This window comes from Triturus cristatus, chromosome 4_1 (genome assembly GCF_964204655.1).
Source record: "Triturus cristatus chromosome 4_1, aTriCri1.1, whole genome shotgun sequence".
Classification (NCBI taxonomy): domain Eukaryota; kingdom Metazoa; phylum Chordata; class Amphibia; order Caudata; family Salamandridae; genus Triturus; species Triturus cristatus.
This window is the reverse complement of record NC_140585.1, coordinates 382,335,194-382,351,479: the sequence shown is the minus strand read 5'-3', so window position 1 is coordinate 382,351,479 and position 16,286 is coordinate 382,335,194. Positions and strand designations below refer to the sequence as shown.

General features: G+C 43.8%; 1 protein-coding gene across 2 annotated transcripts in view; it reads right to left on the bottom strand.

The window, feature by feature from the left end:
* The window catches only part of KIAA0930 (KIAA0930 ortholog), a 518,594-nt gene that overhangs the window by 165,395 nt on the left and 336,913 nt on the right, over positions 1-16,286 (bottom strand). For both annotated transcript variants that reach the window (XM_085652434.1, XM_085652436.1), the window contains one exon: positions 7,320-7,427. In XM_085652434.1, coding sequence (XP_085508560.1) covers positions 7,320-7,427 — 108 coding nt within the window. The remainder of the gene's footprint in view (positions 1-7,319; positions 7,428-16,286) is intronic.

Genomic DNA, 16,286 nt, shown 5'->3' with positions numbered 1-16,286 from the left:
ACGTAAATGTATCGATGCTTTGCGAGCACTCATATGGTTGCATAGCATTCAAAGATCACCAGCTTTCCCTCTCACTTGGTAACCATCCACACTTGGAAGATTACATGGTTTACAGACATCTGTTATATGTTTTAGAAGTGTAGTGCTAAGTTGCACTGGGCATTAGTGCCTAGAATGTGGTGATGTCAACTCAGTGTAGGCTCTAGAACGTGAGGTTCTCTTCCAGGCATTTAGTGAGTGGACATCGGTTAGATCTGTTTTGGCTGGCGCTGTCCTGGTTTAATTGGTCGGAGTATAAATCTTCAATCCTTCACCTCTTCTTTTAGACTGAGTTTAATCTTCTTGAAGTTCTTAACACAACAGTTTTGGCAACGTGTTGATACAGGAGCCACCAACCTTCAACACCTTTTCTACACTTTGAAGATCAGCCTGACTATTGCAGAAGTGGGTACACAGTGAATTTGATGGGAACTTATTTATATGTAATTTCGTCTTTTCGCATCTGGAGGTATTTGACTTGAACTTATTTAGCTACAGTTTAGCTGTATCAACTTGCGTCGTTTTGAATTTATTAGCTTGGTAGTTGGTGCTGTGAGAACATTGCTTACCTCTTAACTTTACACTCACGTTCCTTTGTGAGACCAAGGCTGTGAGAGCGTGCACCAAAAGTAGCGCCACCCAACTTCCTGAGGAAATTTACGGTCTGCACATCAGGAACTATCTTAAAAGTAGTGTATTCTCTAGACACACTCTGTCAAAGGACAGTTTACTGGACAAATAAACAAGCTCTATCTCCCGTGGAAAAGATGCAAATCGACATTGGTGTCCAATTTATATTGGAGTGACTTATGGATGAGTTATCAAGCTCTATCTCCCGTGGAAAAGATGCAAATCGACATTGGTGCCCAATTTATATTGGAGTGACTTATGGATGAGTTATCGAGCTCTATTTGTCGTGGAAAAGATGCACATCGACAAAACTCGACATTGGCGCCAATTTTTATTGGGATTACTCCAAGTTAAGCCCAACTTCCTGTGGAAAACGACGCAAATTGACGTTACGGGCCATTTTGTGTTGAGACTACTGCATGAAAGGTCGACACCAAGATTTAGAAGGATAACACTAGACTCCAAGATTTATAAGGATAACACTACATCCCTACTTTGAGGGCTGTTTTTAATTCAAGCCAATGTTAGATGCTGGGCTTCTCGGAGTCTGAAGTCATTTTGGGATGCTACTTGCTCTGTTTTAAATATGGCGTTCCTAAAGAAATTAAGATTTGCCTACCATCTTCAATTTATTGGTAACATCTTGACTATTTGACTATTTATGCTTGCTTTATATATTATGGCCTCTGATAGTATTGTAGTGCAATACTGATCCCATCGAAAACAAGCATTGGCATTGCCAATAGGTCTCGCTTTTGGGACCTTATAAGTATTTAGTTATGCAGCACAATATCCTTGGTGCAACAACATCAACTGTTGCATGGCTAAACACTTATAAGGTACAAAGTTTAGCCATGCAACAGCTGATGTTGTTGCACCAAGGATTTTGTGCTGTACAACTAAATACTTAAAAGGTCCCAAAAGCGAGACCTATTGGCTATGCCAATGCTTGTTTATAATGTGAGTGCTGAGCTGTTGGCGTTAAAAATTTCTGTCTGTAATGTATAAAAAAGCACAAAACCATTTTCGAAATACTGGAGGAAAAGCAAACATACCTTATGGTATCCTGAAACTGTACATTAAATTAATTGTTTTCAATCTTAATAAATGGCATGATATATCTTTCAAATTCTTTTCACTATGGAAAATCAGAACAGAACTTAGAAAGTATCAGAATGGAAAGGGAAATGCTTGCTAAACACTTACCAAGGCCTAATTTTCGTTCTACAGGTTTCAGACATTATATACTGTGTGCTAGCCCAGGAAGGAGCTGAATTGCCCTCTAGGAGAAGTACCATGCTATGTACACCTGCTGCCACCGATACCAGCTGAGTACAGCAGACAGCCATTCCCTCAGCACCCTAGAAGCCTTTGTGTGTCAATGCTTGTGCTTTCAAGCAAAATGTGTGATGCAGGCGATAAGCCGCATCAGCCTTGCCCCTGCTGCTGTACTTGTAGCTGTACTTTTACAGAAAAGCCTGCAGGGTCATCAGGCAACACAGCATGGACAGGCGTATGTTTGAGGGGGGAAGCAGCAAAGGAGGGCGAGAAATAGAACACACATGCACTTTCATGGAGTGTTGAAAGAAAAATAAAAGTAGTTCCCTAAATAGGAGCATTGGAAAGGTACAAGCCAGCCAATCAAAAATATTTTAAAGAGGCTGTACTTTACGAGAAGGGCAAACAAAAAAAGAGAGGGCACGCCGTTTAATAAGGAACAAGCAAATAAGAGGGATAATAAAGCAAACCAATGGCAAGCAGTGGGAGCCTGTAACTTCACAATAGGTCTTTTGCAAGCAGACAGCTTACGAGACCAAAACAAAGGCTCGTGGGCGTATATGCTGTTCTTTCATCAAGCGGTGCAGAAACACTTTGAATATTGTCGTTTCAAGTCTGAATGTCTCAGACTTTGAAACAGAAAGTGTCGCGGTGCCTGCTGCACCGTTCAGTTCTACTTTGGTTCGTGATGTGATGGGGCGTAGGATCCAGGGCACTGTCAAGGAGGACTTGGAATGTGCGCCCCCTACAGTCTCAATGGATCTGAGGCCGGTTAATTCTTCTCGATGATAGTTCACATTTTACAAGTCACACTGGCCTGGGCCAAGCTGAGGTCACTAATTGGGAGATTTTATCTGTTCATTAAGCCACCCTACCTTCCAACAACTGTAAAGGTATACTGCAATAGCATTGAATAATAATAACAGACAGAAGAAATTGTGGACAACATGTACTGCTCTATTAAAAATATTCATAATATATTTGATGCATTGGTCATGCCAGAGGATGTTGCAGGAACATGTATGTAAATATTCCATAGCGCATATGAAGGTGGTTCTGTTGGCACGGTCTCCCAGAGCTGGACGACACCTGCAAACCATGGCTGACTGAACAGCCCCAAAGCTCTGCATGCTCAATGGCGAAGAGTATTAATGTCAGTTCTTATTTCAGACTTTTCCGATACAAATCCTTGAACAGGTTATCCCCACCAGCCCTGCCATCCTGCAATGTTCAATGCAGATATTCTGAAGGATTGTAGCAGATGCCCTGAACAGGTCGCTATCTTTATGAATCTTGCATGGAATAGTGTAGCAATATCTAGACTTCAATCAAAGTCACAAATACCTTTACTGAAACGATAGCAGTATAACTCAAGTACAATGGCATATTCTGTAGGTACCCTACAGAATATTTACTAGGAATCTTTCACCTGAAAAAGTATTTTTCAACTTGTAGGCCAGCCCAACAAGCTACATACTGGCCGAGATATGTGTATAGCCTGCACATCATAGATTTAAATCTTATTATGGCACATTCAGTCTAAACTCCTTTCAAAGTCGTCTAGTTTTGTTAAAATAGTGCATTAGCAATACCTGTTATATAGAGTACCAAAACTGGAACAATAAATGGTGTAAAAAAAAAGAATGAAAATTACAGTAGTGGAAATTGTTGTTGCTTCCACTTGCAAAGCTTTCAAATTTTATCCACTTCAACAATCTTTTTGATTTAAGGGTTTTTGGTAAGTATTTCTAAAAGCTTAGAATCTGAGTTGGAATCTAAGTTGTGTGGCGTAAGCTATAGTTAGCTCAGTAAAGTATAACGGCTTAAATTCACTGGTTTGGACGAGTGAAATCTGAGCCTAACTATAAAGTCCCTGTAACCTTTGCTTTTTCAGTGAATTTCTAAGTTTTTAAATATTATTTGCCCAATATAAAGTCCCTTTAATCTTTGCTTTTTTAGTGAATTTCTAAGGTTTTTTAAAGGTAATTTCCTGATTGTAACCTGTAACCATTCAGAGTGGGTGGGTGAGTGGCTGTATAGGTCAGTGAGTGGGTGTATGAGTCACTGTTTAAGTCGGTGAGTGGGTGTGTGAGTGGCAGTATAGGTCAGTGAGTGGGTTTGTGAGTAGGTGTATGGGTCAGTGACTGGGTGTGTGAGTGGCATTATGGGTCTATGAGTGGGTATGTGAGTGGGTGCATGAATAGCTGTGTGAGTGTGTGACCGGTTTTATGAGTGGCTTTATGGGTCTGTGACTGGGTGTGTGATTGGCTGTAGGGGTCAGTGAATGGGTGGGGGAGTTGCTCTGTGAGTGAATGCATGAGTGGATGTATGAGTGTCCGAGTGGGTCTGTGAGTGGTTGCGCGAGTATGTGAGTGGGTCCGTGAGTGGGTGCAAAAGTGTCTGAGTTGGTCTGTGAGAAGCTGTGTGACTGACTGAGTGGGTGTGTATTTGGATGCATGAATGCCTGAGTGGGTTGGTCTGTGAGTGGGTGCGTGAGTGGCTCAGTGAGTTGGTGTGTGTGTGAGTGGCTCTGTGAGTGGGTATGTGAGTGTCTGAGTGAGTCTGTGAGTGGGTGCATGAGTGAGTGGGTCTGTGAGTGGGTGTGAGAGTGTCTGGCTCTGTGAGTGGCTGTGGGTGTGTATTTGGGTACATGAGTGTCTCAGTGGGTCTGATTGGTGGGTGTATGAGTGAGTGTCTGAGTGAATATGTGAGTGGGTGTGAGATTTTCTCAGTGAGTCTAGGAGGAAGTACAAATGTCTGAGTAGGGCTGTGAGTGGGTCAGTGACTATAGTGGGTATGTGAGTGGCACAAACAATTACTCTGTTTTCATGAAATGTTTATCCTTTAAAAAGTGGAAATTCATAAACTTTTAACATTCAGCCTGCGGTACTTTCTCTTCCGACGCCAATAAAAGAATCGTGCACAAGGGATATTACTTTTTCGGCATGCATTTCCTTTACAGAATCATCATTAGTTTAATAATTTCTGCATATAGTCATGGAGTTTAAAACATTCTATACAGTCCTCATTCAGTTTTCCATTTTGTGTAGACCTCTAGATCATGGAAGCCCAATCACTTTCAATAAAGCTGTAATTGTGTGAGTGGCTCTCTTAATGGGTGCATTAGTGTCTGAGTGGGTCTATGAATGGGTGCGTAAGTGTCTGTGGGTCTGTGAGTGGGTGCGTGAGTGTCTCAGTGGTCTGTAACTGGGTGCGTGAGTGGGTCTGCGAGTGGGTGCGAGTGTGTGACTGGGTCTGTGAGTGAGTGTCTCAATGGGTCTGTAAGTACGAGCATGAGTGAGTGCCTGAGAGGGACTGTGAGTGGGTGTATGACTGAGAAGGTCTGAGTGGGTGCATGACTATCTGAGTAGGTCCGTGATCGGTTGTTTACGTGTCTGAGTGGGACTGTGAGTGGTGCCTGCATGGATTTGTGAGTGGGTGAAGAGCGTGTGACTGGGTCTGTGAGTGGGTGTGCAAGTCTCTGAGAGGGTCTGTAAGTGGGTGCATGAGTGTCTGAGTGGGTCGGTAACTGGGTGCATTAGTCTCTGAGTGAGCCTGTGAGTGGGCGCATGAGTGTCTGACCAGAAGGGAAGGCCGGCTCCCGCAGCAGCACGCAAAGGCAGCCGGGGGTTTGGCTCCCCGAGCTGCCATCCAACGAACCTGAAATGCGGGGAGCCTGGGTGGGACTGGGCCCCCGAGAAGAGATGCAGCCGGTGGTGGGCTCCCCGAGCCGTGCTACACCTACCTGCAGAAGGGGTCCGGGTGGGACCGGGCCCCCAAAGAGGGGCTAATGCGGCGCAAGGCCACCATCGCAGGCAGCGCGGCTCTCTCCAGAAAAGTGGTAGAGCCGCTAATCTAAAATGCACAAGATGGGGGAAAAGAGCCCCATAAGGCTTTGCAGGGCCTGGAAGGCCTGCAGGAAACCTGGTTATTTCGGCGTGTGGTCGTCCCAGGAGGATGAGGCCACCGCTGTTGATATGTAAAGGTGCAGGGGGAGCTGCAGGAGCAACACAGACTTACCCAACACGATGATGTGAAATCCCTCCCTGAGTCTCTGGGGGACGTGAAAGAAACAACCCTTCAAGGGCTCAGCCATGTGCCAACAGCGTCCTGTGGCTGGAACCTTTGTTCTTCAGCTGGGGGTGTGTTTGGGACTGCACCAAGGTGTGAAGGGCTGAACTGGAGAAGGGCATCCCCTGGAGGTGAAGAAATGCATATTGCACGAGAGGTAAATTGACCTAATGTAATTTATTTTGAGGGACTGAAAGTCACATGTGTAAGGTGAAGTCATAAGCAAACTGGGGTTATGTTGCTGGACATTCCTGCTAGGGTGTCTGGCTGTACATGCTTAATCCCGGGATTAGAACTGTGATGCCTTTTAGGGACTTTAATTGCAATGTATCGCTGTTGATATGCAAAGGTGCAGGGGGAGCTGCAGGAGCAACACAGACTCCCCCAACACGAAGATATGAAGTCCCTCCCGGAGTCTCTGGGGAACTTGAAAGAAACACCCCTCAAGGGTTGAACTGGAGAAGGGCATCCCCTGGAGGTGAAGAGGTGCATATTGCACGAGAGGTGAATGTATCTAACTGCAATGCATTATAACTGTTATCAGCTATGATAAGTACTGTCATTTTAAGTGATGCCTAAACAGGTATTCTTGCTGGTACGTTAGGTGAAGAACAACCCAGACTGTTAGCCACTAAGATGTAGAGGTGTATACTGTATGGTCAGTATGAGATGCTCAGTCAGGGTTATGTGTCACCATGCAGGAGGGGTGGGAATGTTATGCAATGTCACAAAGTAATTTCAACAGCTTATGTATATTTGTAAATTGTTGCATAGTATTGAGTAGTGTGTGTGTGTTTAATAAATGTACTCTTCCTTTTATAAAGCAAAGTACAGACTGGACAATCAATTATTGAGTGTCATTTCTGCGTACTGGTAAATGGCGATTACTAGCGCACACCACCTCCCTTGAGTAAGCCTTAGACTGCTCTGCAATGCTACCCTCAGAGAGTCAAGCTCTACAATGGGGTATTTGGTGCCCAGTGAAGGACAAATGTAGACATGTTATTTGCGCAGGCTGTAGACATGTTATTTGCGCAGGCCTCACAGATTCTGCCTCGTTTTCCAAGAGATATATATATATATATATATATCTCTCACTACAGGCGATCTCCAGTAGGTAGTTATAGTTAGGACCTAGTTTTCATAGGAAAAGCGTTTTTTTAGGATTGCTTTTCCATAGACACAGCTTTTTTTTGGTGCCGTTTCACGAATCTTCATATAATTAGACATTTAAAAACAAAACCCTACCTAAACTGTTCAGTCATTATTACTGAGGGCAGATTACGAGATTTTTTTTTTACCTTCTGGAGAACAAGGTTCAGGTACACACTTTCCTCCCAGTCAATGTCGGGGTCACCAAGGCCAGGCAGCTTTTTGGAATCCTTCCGGTAGACTTCAACCTCCACCTGCTGACAGTGAACAATATGTTCATTGAATAGATCATTTACAAATCATGTGATAGACTGCGTGCAGAAACCGTGCACAACAATACCTTCATATGTTAATATATTTCACAATTTCAATGTCTGCAGCGGCCCAGAATATTGATGTTAACTACTAAGATTTTTGTGCTCCGCTCATGAGTATCTAAGGCCTGGGAAAACCTTCAGAGTGGTCTGAAACTCAGTGCCTAATTTGAGTCGGTGGTTGCAGGTGGGGCCCATCAGCACACATTTTTAGGGACCGGTATTTAATTTTCATCATCAGACTTTGACACAGAGAAAGAGAGAGGAAAACACAAATGAGGGAAGGAGAAGAAAGAGGACAAAAGACTGACAAAGGAAGAAAGAATGGATGAAAACGAACCTGCAATAGTGAAATAAAATGACATGGAGTGAGTGTATGGTGGTGGAAAACAGAGGCTTGAGATGGAGTCAAGACCACGCCACCTTGGTATTCAGAAATCCTGACATCAGTCAGCTCCGGCTGTGGCCTTCCTAGTAAAAAATTGGCACCAGCACTTACTATTTTACAAATTATGCACTGCTCAAGTCCGGTTCAATGAACACTGAGATGCAGGACTGTTCAATAGGCAAAACTTACATAGTGTTTCACACCCCTAGCCATACGTGGAGGTGAAAAAAGGGTATGGCCATAACAGAGGCTGCTTGGCAGCGGGCAAGAGCGTTAATGGCAAACACATTAACTTAGTACCTCGGGCAAACGAATCCCCCCCCCCCCCCCCCAAATCACAGTTTCACTCAGTTAGCAGAGGCGTCAGTAATAATGTGTAATTCTTACCAGTACAAGGTCCCGGGTGCAGCGTGGGATCATTCAGATACTTCTACGTCATGTTAAAATTACATCTGTGGAACTGAGAGGACAGTGGTGCAATACAAAATGATGCCCCCCTGCAAAATGTAATGACAGGCCTCTGTGCCTCCCACATCTCATATATAATAATTGGCCATAGCTAAATGGGGTCCGCCTGAAGGATTGGGGGTCCCCTGTACTGAAGGGTGATGTGTTACGTCCCTGTGAGAGAAGTTAAACTGGGGCCGTCAAGGAGGTTTTCAATGGGAGGAAAATGTCCAGGCAGTAAGAATCTAATCCATTAAAAGTTGACACGAAACCTTTGAAGTTTGCCAGCAATTCTGAGAATTAGCTGCTAAATTCCTAAATGTGAATTTTAAAATTGTTTCTATGATTCTGTAGTTATGTCACACTGTTGGCCAGTTGTTACATTTTCCCATTTATTACTTGCCCGAGCAACACCCCTTTCCCTTAGGGGCCAAGCTATCAAAGAGATCTTTTAGTGCTATACAGATAAACTGCTTTACAACTGACTACTGAAAGGATCACGCCTTCAAGACAAGAAGTAAGTCTTTATTCTTAGCCAGCTCTCCACTGAAAACAACCGTCACCTCTCAACCACCACATTCCAGAATCCAGCACAACCACAATCCACTGAAGCCCGTGCATGCGACCACAGGAGAGAACAAGTAATAAGTAATGCAACCCAGCACATATTCCTCCTATACAATAACAAATAAACATAATACAGAAATAGTTCAGTTCAAGATCAAACAGTAAACACAATAACCTAGTTCAGAAATATTTGGATTAATGCAGAACATACTCTCTGAACTTTGTTGGCAATCTAGTTATCCTGGAAGAAGGCACCCGGGCTCTGGCATCATGGTGCTCCTCTCTATGATCGGCTTGAGACCCATCCTCCCTGGACCCACTATCCTATTGTAACTTAGGCACTGTGATTTTACTTTTGTTCAACCATCTGACATCCGCCAATTTCACTGCACTCCTGTTGCTTCTCACTACAGTCTTGAGTTTAAGAAACTCAGACTCTCCCTTAGGAAGAATCCTAGAACATTTTACTCTCACTTAATCACCAACATTTACTCTTAGCTCTTTGGTCCTTGACTTATCATATTTGTTCTGAGCTTCAACCTTCTTCCTATCTGCTTCCTTTATGTTTCCTTCCGCCAACTCAAACTCACCCATCCACCGCCTCAACATTTTGGAAGAGGGAACTTTTCCTCTCAACAAAATGAATGGAGAAACTTCTGTATCAGCGTTGGCTGTCGTGCGCACTGTTCACAACGGTTTCTTTAATTCTTGTTTAAAATTTAAACCACTGGCTTTGGACAGTTGTGCATTCTCTTTGATCACCCTATTAAACCTCTCTACGAGACCAGTGCTCCTTTGGTGATAAAGAGAAGTTCTAATGGGTTTTATGCCCATAAATTCCATGAACTCCCTAAATTGAGCTGAAGTGAATTGACATCCATTATCGTAAAGCACCTCAACTGGAACCCCTTCCCTTGCAAACAATGATTCAAGAAAGTCAATCACACAAACTGCAGTGGGCATTGTCACAAACTTAACCACAGGCCAGCGACTGTAGTAGTCCACAAGGACTATGCCATACTCAGGAACACCGCTGACAGACGGTGACATGGGGACTATTATGTCAATAGCAAGTTTGGACCAAGCCTTTGTGGGCACCTCAACTGCTTAAACAGGACCGGGAACGGTTACTTGCGACTTATTGCTAACAGCACAGTACATGCAATCTCTCACAAAGTATTCTACTTGCCTGTCCAAACCCGGCCACCAGACCATTTTCCTGATTCTCCTCTTCATGGCACACATGCCAATGTGACCTTCAGGAGTCAACGTAAGAACTTTGTTCCGCATGGCTTCAGGGACCACAAGTAAAGAAGCCAGATAAAATAACCCATTAACAACAGACAACTCTTCAAAAACGTGTTTGCATTTACTGAGAGAGATGTCCCTTGAATAGCTTCCAGTCAAGCCTATGGCCACCAGGCTCATGACCTTCTCAATTTCCTCATCCATCTCATAAGCAGCTCTCCACTCTTGTTCCAATATGGCACCATTTGGATTACATACGGTATGGCAGATGATCTCGGAGTCAAAATCCATTTCTCCCCCCCCCCCACCCAACTCCATTGTCCTCACAATAGGGTAATCTAGCCAGACAATCTGCTAACAAATTCTTCTTGCCAGGAACATATTCAATATTAAAATTGTGCTCCAAAAGTCTATATTGCCACTTGGCAATCCTGGGTGACGCCTTACCACCTCCCTTTGTGGTGACTAGCTGAACTAAAGGTTTGTGACCCACCCTCACTGTGAATTTTGAATCCCATAAATAATGTTTAAAATGGACGATGCCCCACCATCAGGCTAAAGCCTTGCGTTCCACAACGGAATACGTTGCTTCAGCTCCTCTCAAATCTCTGGATGCAAAATATATCACCTATCACCTCATCCTTCCCCCCTCTCCGTTGCATTAGCACAGCACCCAACCCTTTCTGACTTGTGTCAGTCATGATTAGTGTATGAACCCTGGTATCAAAGGGTTGTAAAGGAATGGCATGTGCGATCTCCGTTTTCGTTTAAACAAATTCTTCTGTACACTCGCTACCCCACCTGAACATGATGTTCTTCTTGAGAAGGTCACTCAGCACTCAGTCTTTGCAGCACAATTGGGCACGAATCTTGCATAAAATTCAAGGAGTACCATAAAGGATCTCAAATGATCCGTGTCTTCAGGTGTGCTAAAATCCTCTATCCCTTTTACTAAACTGGCCTTGGGCTCCATACCCTTAGCAGGCAGTTTGTAGCCTAAATACTCCACGTGGTCCAATTCAACTTGCATATTTCGAGATTTAGTGTAACTCCTTTATTTTCTAGAATAGACAACAAAGAGTGCAACCTTTCATTGTGCTGTTTCTGATCGACACCATACACCAAAACATCATCCTGAAAAGACATCACCCCGGACATCCCCTTTAACATGCTCTTCATAATCCCCATAAAAACCGCAGAAGCAAGTCCAAAGGGCATGCGTTTAAATTGGAATAAACCTTCCGGGTGATAAAGGCCGTGTAATGCCTAGAGTCAGGGTGCAGATCGATCTGGTGATAGGCTAATGTCATATCTATTAAAATTAACCACTTTCCACCCTTGAGAGTGGATATCATTTCTGTGATGTTGGGCAAAGGGTGTTGATTTACCCATAAATGCTGGTTTAAATCACGCAAATCAACACACATGCGTAGGGCCCCATTGGCTTTCTTGGCCAGAACAATCGGTGAAACCCAGTCCGATGACACGATTTGTTCTATTACATTGCTAACACACAACTTATTCAATTCTATCTTTAACTCATCTCGTAAAGCTAAAGGTACTATATGGACCTTGTGCACAACCACTTCCATCCATCCCATCGACCAACCTTATTTTGTGATTAAATCCCTTAAACAGACCTAGCTCCCTTTTGAAAACTCCTAGATATGTTGACTACCATGATTCTTCCTTAATAGTTTGAACACAGATACATTCTTTCTTCAATTTCACTTGATGGGGATCGTTGGGGTCCAGTAGAATACCCAGATTGCCTTGGTCATGCCACCACAACAAACTAGCATCCTCTTTTGCCACATTCACCACCCCTCGGGATTTACTGTCTTTGAAACATAGATTTGCTTTGAATTCCCCCACTACATTGATAGTTTTCCCTCCATAACCAACTGGTCGTATTGTAGAATGTCTCAAAGTAATTCCCTGAGTTTGGAACAAATCCTCTCATACGCTCTCGCTTATAAGGGTAAATTGAGATCCTGACTCTGCCAACACTTTGACATCCACCCCATTCACGTTCAGTACGCACAGAGGACGCCTAACTCCTTGCGAGATTGCACTACACGTGCTCACAGTGTGTAATTGATTGTTCTTGAGATTCCATAATAGCGAAGATCTGAACCTCTTCACTTGATGACTCTCCTTCTGTACATTATTCTACATTGAGCACTTTCTTTAAGGAATCTGCATAGAATGACCTGTTGCTGGTCGATCTGCAAACTTTGGCAAAATTACCGTTTTTTTAAAACACTTTGCGCATGTTCTGTCCATGGCAGGACATACTCTGGCATTACCGAGATGGGAAGTGCTGCCACACCAGTAACACTACCATCGCTTATGTGTGGGTTTAGAGACAGTTTTCTCATTTCCATTGTTCCTTTCTTGGTGTAGTTTATCCTTTGGTTTCTTGTATTTACTTTTCACTGCCAATACCCCATTAGAATGTTTTTTTGAATTCGAAATCGCAATTTGTTCTAAATAAGACGTTGTGCTTTCAATCCTGGTTGCTATTTCTAAAGCCTTTTGCAAAGTCAAATCAGACTTGGACAGTAAAGCATCTTTTTTATTACTTGTTTTCTCCACTAATTGATCTCTTATCATTTCTTCTTCAAAGGATTTATATTAGCAAGACACAGACAAATTAAGCAGTGCACCAACATAGCTGTATGCTGATTCTCCAGGTAATTGTGCTCTTTTGTAGAATTTGGGTCTCTCAACGTTACATTTTTGCAAGCTTTGAATCTGGTGTCTAAGGATTTGATGGCTGTAGCGTATACATCTTCTACACCATCACCTTCAACTAACAAAACAACTATTTTAGGAATGTGTTTCAGAATGCTGCGGCCTTCTGAACCTAAACAGTGTCTTAGAACTGCGTACTTCTTTTTGTGTGTGAAAGACTCGCCCTCAAGAGCATCAAGGTATGCTTTAAATCAATCTTTCCATCATTCCCAATCAGATGCAGGATTAGGTGCAAATGCAGCTGTTGGCATTATTGTTTGTTGCAGCTTTTATTTTTGTAGATAAAAACAAAGAAAATTAAATATATTATTTAAACCCAATATGTTCTTAAATTACATTTGTTTATGGGGTTGAGGTGTCTTAGTAGATAGACCAGTAGCAGCACGTGGTGGGAGCACTGCCGGGCGCTGACGTGGGGCGGTGAAGGGGCAGGGTGGGGGGTAGTAAACTACGGATTATGGCCGATTATATGTAAGTATACATATAAATAAATAAAACTAATTTCGTTGCGCGCGCTGCATCGCCAAATGCGATGTAGCAGACGCAACAAAATTCGTTTTTATTTATTTATATGTTTACTTACCTCTAATCGGCCGTAATCCGTAGTTTACTACACCCCACCCGGCACCTCCCCCGCCCGACGTCAGCACCCGGCAGCACTCCCACCACGGGTTGCTACAGAGATAGACACGCAAAGGTATATATGCTGCTCTGAGCTGCAGAAATTTGCTTTCACCAATGCTTGTTTTCTTCTTTCTCCTATGTAAATGAATTGACACACGTGGGGATACTGGTGTTTGTCACCGATTTCTTTTTTTCCCTTCTTTTTTCTAAAGGAAACTGACACATGTTTTTAGATCTCGCCTAGGCAGCGCGCATTCTCTGCACTAGGAGATAACCTTTAGAAATTGGTCAGCTCTTTTCAAGCACTCGTGCTTGTGCTGGCATCCACCTTGCGGGAGTGAGCAGTGGCGCGCAGGCCATTTGTTTTCAATTAGTGTGGCTGCGCGCGCCGCTCCTCGCTCTCGCAAGCACTAGTGCTTGAAAAGAGCTTACCCTCCCCCACCTTACCTCACCTCCGTCTGGCTCCTGCAGTGTTTTCACCCGCTCCCTTGGCAAATCCCACAGATACACGAGTGCTCGAAAAGAGCTTACCCTCCCCCACTTTACCTCACCTCCCTCTCTCTCCTGCAGTGTTTTCACCCGCTCCCCTGGCAACTCCCACAGATAATGTTATCTTGGGACTCGAATCATAGTGGTCATATAGTTCGGAATGAGTAAAGTTGAAAATATATCTATTTTTTTTTTTTAAGTTAACCATGCTCTTCTCCATTTTACTTGGTTTCCCCTGCTCCGACTCTCGACATTTTTGCTTTCCTCTCCTGTTTTCCAGCTCTACTTTTCTTTATTTCTTTTCTGTCTCTTGCGCCCGCTTCTCTCTTCTTTGCATCAATTCTTCCCACTGGTCCCCACTTCTCTCGTCGCCTTGACTACCATTCTTCCTCTCGTGGCCCGTATACCATTCACTCATCGGCACGCAGTATCTCTTCACATCTCCTAGCTCTCTGCAGCACTACTTGTAGCACTGTCATTCACAATTTGTGTGCCGTTACTATCATTAACTCCCTCTGTACTTCCCCTTGCATCCTCATCTTTACTTCTATTTCTTCCATTTTCTCTCTTCTCCAGCTGTTTGCTTTGCTTCCTTCTGGTTCTGTTCTCTTTTCCACAGTGTCCTCTACCTGCTGGCTGTCCCTGTGTTCCACAGCTCTCCTGTCATCTTATCTCTGCACCTTGCTCTAGTGACTGCCCCTGCCTCCAGCCCCTAAATCACATCTGAAATCCACCGCAGCTGTCGCTCCCCAGCAGGGGCCTGCTGTGTAAATCAATTGGGCGGGTACAATATTGCATACTTCCCTGAAAACCCCTGATAAATTATGTACAGCGCTTTACTGACCTCTAGCAATTTGGTAATATACTCTGCTTCCATAATCAGATGCATGAGAGATGTCGCTGCCCTCCCTGTGCCTGTTTAGCTTCCTCACGTTTTAACAGATGACAATGTTTATCGCCCTTCTCTTGATTGTTCACCATAGGGCACTTCTATAGTGTTGAAGCTTCATGGCGTCTCCTCGCGTTTACGTTTACACATTCCTGGGTGGCGTGGTGGTTATTTGTGTGCAGTCTGTCATTGTCACTAGTGTCCGACATGTCATTTAGGAATGAGTTCACAGAGCGCTCCAATCTACTGTGCTGACCGAGTAGTAGAGGCTTCCGATATTGGGCAGCTGCCAGTCCCGAGTGCTTTTATAAAGACCTGTGTAGTCAGTGGTATGAGGCGCTGTTTGCTTCTGCAATATCACTTTTGTATTCTCTGACCTAAAGTGCCCTTACCACTGCCCCTTTCACCAACACCACACCCATTGACATAGTACGGCCTGTCAGTGCTATCAGGTTCGGGTACCAGTAATTATTACTTTGCAGTTTTTAGGTTCTGCGTGGCCTCAGAATTTAAAACACCATTACTTGCACAGATTGCCTTCTAGGCCTACTTTTGGTATTCCAAGCAGCACCGTGGTTTGGTCTTGGAGATGGTGGCAGAGCCTATCTTTGATGTGTGCTGGAGATTCATGGGCAAAGTATTCACGTTCAGACATGGGCACTATTGATGAAATCATAAAAAACATTACCGCTGCTTGTTGTGAATCAGATCATCGCAAATTGGTATCATGTACGTAATTTGGGGACTGAAGGGAGTAATCTTTGTAGCTTGGCAAGTGGCTGGAGACAATTGATTATGCAGGAGGAAACTTTCTGAACCTTCAAATGGAAGTGGTAGACTAACTGTTTACATTGTTTTTACATTAATAAGTTGAAATAAGGGGCGAGTTTAGAGCAAGTGAAAAGCTGTTTGGGAGGAAAAACATTTGAAACGGTGTGGCAAAGCTACTGCATACTGGAGGGGAAACGGCCATTACAAATCAGCTGTTACCACACATAGCCTGTACCATGTACGAGTGGCACAAAACTATCTTATATATATTTCTAAATCAGACTACTTGAACTAATGTGTAGCAGTTGTATAGCTCTTCAATTCCGGGCTGCACAACACCCAGGAAAATGTGCTGCATGGCTAAACACTTATAAGATTCCAAAGGCATGACCTATTGGCTATGCCAATGCTTGTTTGAACTGGTGTGTGTGTCGCCGCTGTATTGATGTGCCGCAGAGGAGAGGCTTTTTTAAGGCCTTGTCCAGCCCAAAGCAAAATGGCCACTGGCGTGTGTGCGTGCATGTGCGTTGTCCGATAGGTCAGGCAACAGGTCAGGCAACTCTGAAACGGCCGACAACAGCTCGTGACTGCAGATATCAACGGTGAGCCTTCCCATCCGCTC